The sequence below is a fragment of the Physcomitrium patens genome, chromosome 3 (assembly GCF_059467195.1).
Source record: "Physcomitrium patens ecotype Gransden chromosome 3, ASM5946719v1, whole genome shotgun sequence".
NCBI classification, from domain to species: Eukaryota; Viridiplantae; Streptophyta; class Bryopsida; order Funariales; family Funariaceae; genus Physcomitrium; species Physcomitrium patens.
In genome coordinates, this window is record NC_143412.1 from 18162736 (window position 1) to 18173018 (window position 10283).

The 10283-nt window shown below is 42.5% G+C and overlaps 1 protein-coding gene across 3 annotated transcripts; it reads left to right on the forward strand.

Annotated features, from left to right (window-relative positions):
• Nucleotides 1-837: 837 nt before the first annotated feature.
• LOC112280292 (uncharacterized) lies at nucleotides 838-7531 on the forward strand. 3 transcript variants are annotated; one of them, XM_024515620.3, is made up of 9 exons: nucleotides 838-2435; nucleotides 2838-4002; nucleotides 4670-4953; nucleotides 5133-5223; nucleotides 5433-5590; nucleotides 5702-5753; nucleotides 5975-6057; nucleotides 6314-6407; nucleotides 6588-7531. In XM_024515620.3, exons 1-9 carry the CDS (start codon nucleotides 2049-2051, stop codon nucleotides 7448-7450), a joined length of 3177 nt encoding a protein of 1058 aa, XP_024371388.1. In that variant the 5' UTR covers nucleotides 838-2048; the 3' UTR covers nucleotides 7451-7531. The 3 variants fall into 3 exon arrangements, with proteins under 3 accessions (XP_024371388.1, XP_090105209.1, XP_090105208.1); XM_090249083.1 differs by having other exon boundaries at nucleotides 920-2435; nucleotides 4656-4953; XM_090249082.1 differs by having other exon boundaries at nucleotides 1913-2435; nucleotides 4656-4953; nucleotides 5959-6057.
• The last annotated feature ends 2752 nt before the right edge of the window (nucleotides 7532-10283 follow it).

Sequence of the window (10283 nt, forward strand, 5' to 3'; positions counted from 1 at the left end):
GGGTCTGCTGGACCCTTTACAGGTCGAACCATATGTGAATTGCGCTTCTTCTTAAATCAAAACAAGAACTATTAGATCCTTCAAGCATGATTTGTAATATATCATATATTAGTGTAGAAAATTCTTAGTGTCTTTCAATTCCAGCTTTCCTGAGACTTACGGTTCAGTTAAGCGGGGGACACAGCAGCAGCACCCAAGGCAGTTAGTTGGACACATAATAGGTCAAGTCCTAAAGGTGAATCATGCAATATAGGATCTGCACAAGGCAACAGAAATGAGATGAGTGAAGTCTATAGCCTGAATTCATTCGTTCATCCGCGGCACCGCATTCTACCAACTCACGTAGACCAATGAGTTGCAGGAATTGAATAGTTGGCTTGGCGGTAGACTGGACTTGTGCGTCCACGGCGACCACCCATCACGACGGCGCGCCTGTCACTCACTGCTCGTATCCCTCTTTCCACCGAAACACAGGCAAAAAGATCATTGGCGATGGATTTGACCAGATGGATCCCGGTTCAAATTTCACTGGATGAAGGAGGAGGAAGAGGTTGAGAGGGTTCTGTAGACTTGGCGAGGACCGATGGGATGGAGAGCTAATCTTATTGTGTAGTTTTGGTGCACTAAATCCGCAACTGCGCAATCTGATGCAGACTCAGCGTGTCTCACAATCCCCTTCTGACTGTCCTGCGCTGCTTCTATTGCGGTGTCTTTTGGGAGTTCCAACGTGTGGTATTCCTGCTCATGAGTGTCTTCTTCCTTAAAGTCCCAAGTCCAACGCATCGTACACTCGTGGATGGGCGTGGTTTCTGTGCATGCTCGTAAGTTTGCAGTGGACGTGCGCAGTGGATGTTTTTAGAAGCGGGAAAGCGTTGTGGGGTTGTGTTGGTGAAGGAGAGCTGGACGAGGATCTTGCTGATGATGATGGGTGGTGAAGTGGGATGTTGAGACGCCAGGTTCGGCGTGAGCTTCAGAGAGAGAGAGAGAGAGAGAGAGAGAGAGAGAGAGAGAGTGTGTGCGAGAGAAAACGAGAAGGGGGTTTGTGTGGCAGATCTGTAGGTTGAATGACGGAGCAGCGGAGCACGGTGGACTTTGTGAGTGCCTTTCGATGCTAGATGATTTGGGGTTTGATGAGCGAAAGCGGATAAGTGGGGTTTTAGTAGGCGCGATGGCGACTGAAAGAATCCGCTGTTGAATGCATGAAAGAGACAGGTTGGCTTGGTTTTGGAGATTGCGATTTAGGATCCGGTTGCCATTTTCAATCGGATTCAGGTAGCTTGCAAGGTGGGCATTGAGAGTGATATCGTCTCACTTGCAAGTGGAACTAGTGCAATAGGGTCCTACAGTTCCCACTTATGGTTCGTATTCTTCAGTGTGCATCATTTCGATCCGATTTTTGAAACGTGCGACATCCAGAGGTCTCAAAGAGAAGAAGTCTAATTGAATTGGATTGGACTGAATTGGAGTTCGCAGATGCATGTTAGATCTGCAGTTTGTGGGCTAGTCAGAAAGGGATAGAGAACAATAGATTTGAAAGAGTTTCACCATTTGCTAGCTGACATGTACTCGTGGCACGGTACATGCAAACTCTGTAGTTTCTAAGGGGACCTAGGCTATGACGACTACATCGAGGAAAGAGTATCTTGGAAAGTGGAGGTCGGAGTAATGGAGGCATTAAGCTGCTTTTCCGCGTCTTTGTCTTCCTGCACTCGTCCAATTACTATAATCTGTCGGCATCGGAGACAGCAACTTACTTCCCCCTTGGCATTTCAAATACTACGTAGCAGCTGTCGAGTGAATCCAGACTAGGTCCGGGCACGTGGAGATCCATTACACATTATATCTGTGGTAGGTTAGCCATCTGCTGACACTCTTGGAAGCATTCCTCGATAACTTGAAGTTGACGCTGCCTTCATGTTACCATTGTTAATGGTTGTAGACGTGGAAAATCATCGAGGTGGGGTGGAGGTTGCTCCATGTGCAACAACACGTGTAAGTATACTTGTTACAAACAGTTTTTGTTCCTATCTTATCAAAATCTATAAAGTATGGAAGAGGATTCCCTGTCGGACGACGAGTTTCATGAGACATTTGAGGACATCAATTCCACGACTAGCTCAGATAGTGGGGACGACCTGGAGATGAGAACATCATCTATGAGAGTTGCTCCTTTGGCGGAGTCAAATCTTCAACCACATTCGACCCCTTCGGCTTTTCAATCCAAGTTTTCGATTTGGAAGGATGATCCTAGCAGTATACATGAGCGAAGGCAGCGGTTCTTTATGCAGATGGGTTTGAAAAGTTATAGAGACGATATATCACATGCCGATGTTCCCGACATTTCCGGGAGATTCGTCACCAACGGTGAGAAGGTTGTGAAAAAATTTCGGAATGTGGGCGAAAAAGTCCTATCAGGAGCTCGTACAGAGGAATTTGTAAGTACTCAACTGTATGTTCTCAGAATGTTATCATGGGTAGCTACGCCATTGCTAAACGACCGGTGTAACTGGCAAGTTCAAAAAGAGTTATAGAGTAGACCTTGGCATGGATGCTTTGCATGTTTCACCATATCATCGCAGTACTTCGCATTTGCATGGAGGCCAAAAGCTTGCATTAGTGCAGCAGCTATTGGGAACTCGATTTGGCTTAGACCCTTAGAATTTTTTGGTTGGATGATCAACGAACTTGTGATCGTCCAGAGGAAAAGGTATAGTGATTGGAATTCTGTTGTTTTACGACGAAGAATTCGTTGTCCCTAATGGATTCGTTACACACAGCTCAGTGATGTTGTTACGTTCCTCCATTCTAAAGTGGCTCACTATTATGAATGGATGCAGGTGAAGACAGACTCTGAAAAGCGTGGAGATGAACGGAAACGTATGGTTTCAGAAGACCGTGTGGAGGTTTCACAGCTTGGTGTAGATTGGGCTGCAAACATTTCTCTCAAAGGTGCCTTTGGTGTTGTCGTGGGGGAAGGGCATACTGAATCCAGTTCCAGATCTTCAGGTTCTGGATTAGCGGGGCAAATACCATGTGATTGTGCTGATTCTGTTAGTTATGGGATTCACAGCTTCCGTGCAAGATTTGTAAATAGATCAAACCGGGGTAGCATGCGCAAGAGTTCGGATAGCGGTAGATCTCTTTCGTTGGACGTTGGGTCACAATTGGACTTAGGTTACCACCATCGAGCATCCATTTCTCATGATGAGCTGTTACAGTTCTTCGACCCGGACTGTGGATACCAGAACGTCAGTTCTGATGGCTATTATGCCGTCGAGAACGTTATGGAGGAGCGATTGAAGATTCGTGACCTGGATAGTGGAAGGGAGTTTTTGATGAAAAGGTTTAACAGCGATGGGTCGCTAGATTTGCTTCGAGAGGTTGACACGGGTAAGGAGTTAACACTGGCAGAGTTTGAGAAGACTATAGGTACATATTCTCCAGTAGCACAGGTTCTCAAAAGACGAGAGCAATTGACTGATAGTCATGTGAGCGTGAAGAAACCTGTATTCAAGACTGCCAGCAAAGCTTCAGTCATACTGAAGCGGACAAACTGGTTGAGGAAGCTGAAGGGTTTCGTTAAGTCAAGGTCAGTAGATGGATTGGTTGGAGGTGGAAGTGAGCGAAGTTTTGCAGATAGTGTAGATGATTCAGATACATCTTTAGAGTTAGAAAGCATTTCCGAGGACATAACTCCTAGAGTCTCAAGGGGTAGTCCACTGGTAGGTATGGATAGAAATGAATCAACTACACGAGGTTTGACTCTAATGAATGACATTAGCGACTCTTTTTGGAGAAGACCTCAAAAGGTGAAAGTAAAGCTGCGCCACAAAAGTTCCAAAGACCTCGGCAATCTCCACTTGAGTCAAGAAATTTTAGCTCACCAAGGTGCAATATGGACGATGAAATTTAGTCCTGACGGCCGCTACCTAGCCAGCGCTGGCCAAGATCGGGTTGTCCACGTCTGGGAAGTTATTGATCATCCATTGGTGGCTGAGTCAGGTGAGCATCTTGTAAACATCTTGTCGCTCAGATTTGAGTCAATCATTCTGTGTCTCATTCAAAGAGAACTCAACGGAAAGGAAAATCCTCTAAAGCGTGGAACCAATGATCGAGGAATTTTCATTTCGAGTGAGAGTGATGTGGTTAAGAGCAGAAACCTTCTTGTATAAGTGGTATGGCGTGTATTTGCCTGCAGTTGTAATTAATATCCAATTTTGTTTTCACGTTTCTTGGTTATTGTAATAGGTTGGGAGAAAACGGTTGGTTTCCATACGTTAGTACACCCAATATTTCATTTGTGTGGATGTACAGGCAGTGCAGTTCACACATAGCATGAATTGGCCAAGGTCTTGGGTGGCATTCATCATTCAAAATGCATCTCGAGCACTTGTGTTCCACTTCGATGTTTCGTGTAAATTCCTCTCTCATAGATATGATTGTTAGGGGTGGCTTACGTTCACTAGTTATTATGTTTCGTATAGGCAGATCACGACAGAGTCCCGCATCAATTGTTTAGCTGATTATCCAAAACACATCAGTCTGTCAGAGTTGAGAGATTTCCCTGCTGATTACCTGTTGCTTAGATCTTTCATAGAAGCACTACGGTGCGGTTTAAAACTACCATGCTTGCGAATGATGTTTGTTAATTTTAGAATTTTGTTTACAGATCTTTGGAGTAGTGGTCAGAAGGTTGAGAAAAGACTGGGGCGGAGGGATGGTAGCGTTAAAGCCAATAACGATGGAAGCGTTAAGGCTGGACGATGTAAAAGTTTTACTAAGTGGGATATTAAAGGGAATTCTAGAAGTGGAAATGGGACGCCCCAGAAACAGAGGTCAAGCAACTATAGCGAGACCCAAACTCCTAACCTCCTTTGGCTCTCTGAGAAACCCACTTGCTCTTTCCGAGGTCACACAGACGATATCTTGGACTTGTCATGGTCTCAAAGTCAGGTATTCTTTGACAAATAACTTATTAGTTTGTAATTGAACTTAATGTGAACGATCTTAAGGAATGATCCTTTGTCATAACTTGGTGTAGGTTTATCATCATTGTGTCTGTTTTCGTCTTCACGAAAGTATAGTAGGACATGAACAGCTCTTAACAGGCATTTGATTTCACTTCATTTCAGTTTCTTCTGTCTTCATCGATGGACAAAACAGTTCGCCTGTGGCACATTTCATACGACGTGTGTCTGCGAGTATTCTCACACAATGATTATGGTAAGGACTTGTAATACTAGTAATTACTGCAGTATAAGCGTATTTTTGCTAACGCAGTTGCAGTTCCGAAGATTTGGGTCTCTACGGGTGTAATTTTGGATCATATGAATGTAAGCTACTTTGTTTTCTTTTCTTGTTTTACTTATTTAGTAGATTTTAAGTACACGTTCTAATAAAATTTGGTGGGGTTTTTGTGTATCCTGTGGCAGTTACTTGTGCACAATTTAATCCTGTTGATGATCGATATTTCATTAGCGGGTCGCTTGATGACAAAGTCAGGATCTGGTGCATTCCCGATCATCATGTCGTTGACTGGAGTGATCTGCAAGAAATGGTCACAGCTGTATGCTATGCTCCAGATGGAAAGGTATCTTGATTATTTCCTTGTTTTGTTATGTTTGCACTAGTTACTTTTGTGACGACCTGATGCTGTCTCGAGCTGAGCATTTGACGGTTTGTAGTGGTGTGTCGGTTTCAGAGGGCGGTTGTTGGTTCCCACAAAGGGACCTGTCGCTTCTACAATACCACAGGTTTGTACATGGTTTTGAAGGTTGTGATATCTGTTGGCAGTTATTGAAGGGGCATGTGGTATCATAATGTTAGTCACAACTTAGCCGCTACAGCGTAGGTGATTGTGTTAGTGCTAGCATGGAGTGGGGCCTAGAAGTTTCACGCGTAGTGTCTCTATTAGTCGTGTTCTGAAGTAGACTCCACTTTTTCTTACTCGTAGGATAGAATCGTTGTGTTGCAGGGAATAAGTTGCAGCTGGATGCTCATAAAGACGTTCGTGACGAGAACAAGAAGGGAGCGGGTAAAAAGATCACTGGAATACGTGTATGTCTACAGTCTCAAATCTCATTGGTTCATTTGTCCTTCAAATACTACTCATATGTCAACAGTATGGATGAGATGTAATTTTGTTTCAATCGTCCCGACTCAACATTAAACCTGGGCAGTGTTTCGTCTGTATGATGCATGAGTACACAAGTTTTAAGTAATTGTCTTCTACTACGCTTTTCATTAATTAACTAATGAATTTTTTGATCTACACATGGCTTCGAATTAATTAATGGCATATGTTTTATCGCAGTGTATGCCCGGGGACCCGCATAAAGTTCTTGTCACATCAAATGATTCTTGTGTTCGTATTTATGATGGCCTGGATTTGGTTGCGAAATACAAAGGTACTTACCTGCATTTGATTCTCATCTACAGTCTGTTAAAACTATTGCTTTCTCTCATATTTCTAAGAGGTATTTTTGCCATTGAATCAATTCAGTTGTCTGTTCCTGCATGCTCTCTCTGCCTGCGAGGCCGCAGTTCTCTTGTATTGAGACCTTCTATCGTTTACTATTCCATTTCAGGTTTACGTAACGTCAAGAGCCAGATTTCGTCGTCGTTTTCTTCGACAGGTGACTTCATCATCAGTGCCAGTGAAGACTCACGGGTCCTGGTATGGAATTCTAATAAGAAAGATATTTCAAATAGATCGTCTGTCTACCGAAGAGACAAGCAACTGGCCTGTGAGGAGTTCACATCACGCTATGTATCAGTCGCAATTTCTTGGCCGGGTTCTTCAACCCACCATAATAGTTCACTTTCAGTTCTTGAACCTCCTGGCAAGTCAGATAGGTTTGGGACGGCGCAGGTTACAAGTGAACCCGGATCATCTCCACGGCGGGAAGAGAATGTGGTGATTGGCACGAAGGGCCTTGGGGAGCAGTCAAAGGGCCCATCGTATTGCTTAAGATCTCCTATGAGGATTTTTTATGGCAGAAAAAGTAGTGTTGCCGTGGCTGACGAATTTGCTTCAACAAAGCAAGTCGGGAGTGATTATGAAAAAAAACATGATAATCAGCGCAATACGTCTCAAGTAGACGTTAGCTCCAAGGTTTTTGGTCCATCCCCTCCATTAGACGCTCGTCAGAGTTCTCCTTCCCACATGCAGCAGCGTTGCACAAGCTTCTTCCTTGAGAGTGGACCCAAAGGATCTGCTACATGGCCTGAAGAAAAACTTTCTACTTTCAATAAACAAGTATCTTCAACACCAACTATGACACAGTCGGCATCCATTGGCAGCAGCATGACTGCGCACAGTGGAAGGGAGGTGCATCCTCTTGCGGACTTGGCCACTGTTTCCGCTGCCTGGGGATTAGTTATAGTGACTGCAGGATTGGGAGGTAATATAACAACATTTCAAAATTACGGCTTTCCTGTCCGGCTTTGAACATATAACGGCGCTTGATTTAGTGCCTCATGCTCTTAAGCTGCTGAATTTAACAGCAATTAACATCTGTTCATATTTTCATATTCTGTTGCCATGCTACATGCATTGTAGATGGTGGCTGTTCTTCTGCCGAGGATAACAGCAAATATCTGCTGCTGGCCTTTGTTTTCTCTGATATGCTGTACTTTCCATTTACCAGACTTTCGAAGTGGTCAATGAACATTTCAGATTGGTGTCTATTGTTAGTTCACTCTTAGCATCCCTGGATATGCGTCTTAGCTTTGAATATCCTCGCCATCTTTTTCTGTTGGGCTCCATGGTCTCTCTTTTCAGAAATGAATCATTTGAAACCTTTAGTGCGCAGTCACTCCCTTTCAGGCTTGAGGTGGAATGGTGGGAACACGTGACGAAGTGCCTCCCCACTATTTGAGCTCTTCTGTCTCGTAACTATGACCCTGCAGTCAGAAGCTCGTAGCATCGAAATGTCGTTCCTTTGGGCCTGAAATTCTGGGGCTGTTTTTGAACTTGAAAAGATGATGTTAATAAGGAATTTTTAATTACGAAGTTTGGTTTTAAAGGCTTGTTTAGGCTAAGCTTTAGAATATGAAGAGGCGTCGAAGGTGTTGGATTTGAGGAGCTGGGTTTGAGATTAGGAGATTGGTCGTCGGAGATAGAGTTTTGTCACGGAGCGTGAGAATGATGCTAACTATGCCGAGTGAAAACGTCGCGACAGGTATTTTATTGACAGTCGTGTGCCATGGTTCCTCGGCAGATACTGTCTTTGGAAGCGGGTTAAGATTTCGTGGACCTCGTCATGTGGTTCCTTGCTCTATCATAGTCCTCAGCGTTAAGTTCTTGTCTTGCGATTACACTCCGATTGCTCAAAATGTTTCGATTTGAAGAAACATGTACTGGCTTTCGAGGAGATTACATTTGAGATGGACTAACTCCTGTTTAGGTCCCCTTCAGTGGGGTGGGTGCTTTTTTGACTTGCCGAAGTGTAAACGGTATATATTCAACGTTAAATGAGCGCATCCCCAGGCTGTAGGCTTACACTCCAATCTCCATTGCTCTCCATGCAGCGCAGCATTCTAGAACTGCGTGTTGGATCACTACTATTGAATGGTTAGCTCAGCTTTTGAAAATATCGCTGAGCAGAAATTGTTCGCATACTTCAGCAATCAATGCAGCTGAAAGCAGAGGTATTTCTTAAAAATTCCTGTAACCTTGTAATGATAAAATTGTCTGTAACTCAAATTCCGTTGAAATGATTTTTACGAAATGATTTATCTTTATTGTAATATATCAGGACTGAAATCAAACGCCCACGTCATTGGAGTAAGATTACAACGCGATGTCTGTCGGTTAATGGCAATTAATTAGCAGAGTGTCCCAGTGACATCAAGAAATGAGACAAGTTCTTCAGTACTGACAACCTGAAGATCCTTCTCTGCTGATGCAGAACGGTGCTTTGACGGCTTTGGACTTGCCTTAGTAGAAAAGGTTAAATTTATCTCTAGATTTCACTGACCTCAGAAAAACGCATACATTTTGAGAGGTAGTGGGTGGGAAATCATAACACAGAGGTGTTAATCTTTTCTTGCAAGGAGGCAGATGCTGGAGAGGCAAGTTGGTGAAGGGGGTACTCTCTTCTACATTGCTATGTGTGTGTCTCCAGCTGCTTTCCTTTCACATGCTAAACTACTTGTGATTCTTTCCCATGTCACACCACCATGGATTACATTACCAACAAATCCCTCACTCATTCAGGTGTGTCATACTTTATGATGCTGCGACTTCTGATCTGAATCATTTCTATCTCTCTTAGAAACTTGCAAGCCAGTTTGCTTCTTAATTAGTTATTATCAAAAGGTGACCTTTTACCTCATCTTAGAAAGTCTGGATTGAGGATCTCCATAGTTCTAACCAAAGCCACATTGTGTCAAAATCACCAGTCTCTAATGTTACACCAGTCAAATGACATACTACATACAACAAATGAAAGCAGGTTTATTGAACAAATATCGTTCTAATTCAATTATACATCAAATTTATATCTCAAACGATAATTGGATTACATACCTAATCAAGTCTCACAATTGAAAAGAAACAATTAAAATTAAAACTGTGTGTTAAGTCTTTTATGATTGACTTGTCTTAAGTTTTTTTTTTCTCATGGAAAAGGGGTGGACCTTTTGAAGGATTTTAGTAGTAGTATTTCTACTTTCTAAACTGTAAACATATTAAAATTTATGATATTACAGATTTTTTTTACCTGTCCGACGCAAAAGTTTATGTATTTATAATAACCGCCGTGTGTGACCATAAATGCACTCCATACATTAGGGAGAGCTCCAAGTTATACAATTACTTGTCATGGATCAGGAAATATACATGTTATAATGAGAGCTTGTTGTAGGGTACATTATTGTGCTTTCAAAATTTTAATGGCACTGTTCTATTTGAACATAGTTACATGACAAGGTTATTTGATAATAATGGACCTGTCTTTCTTAAATTAAATATTGTATGTGGTTGTTTGGTCTTGTTTCAAATTTACTTGACATGAAAAATTATGTTGTTTTATCAACAATGGAGATGTACATTAGAACATGAGTTTCAATTCCTGAGTTGCTATACAGTAAAACTAGATGGACAGTTACTGTTGAAGCTAATCTCCTAGCCATCAACAACATTTCAAAATTTAGTATGTACAAAGGAAGATTAGATTATGATACTTCAAGATGCATCATTTCATGCATATTATGGAGGGATAGAATCCATTCTAGGAGCACAGCTTGAAGTGATTGAAGCTATACTTGTGTGTTAGAAA

Bases quoted from the DNA above. Each gene is read 5' to 3' on its own strand.
- LOC112280292 (XM_090249082.1), top strand. From the start codon at position 2,049: ATGGAAGAGGATTCCCTGTCGGACGACGAGTTTCATGAGACATTTGAG. The intron at 5,591-5,701 runs GTATCTTGATTA...TGTCGGTTTCAG, and splicing joins GCTATGCTCCAGATGGAAAG to AGGGCGGTTGTTGGTTCCCA. The intron at 5,754-5,958 runs GTTTGTACATGG...CTCGTAGGATAG, and splicing joins TCGCTTCTACAATACCACAG to AATCGTTGTGTTGCAGGGAA.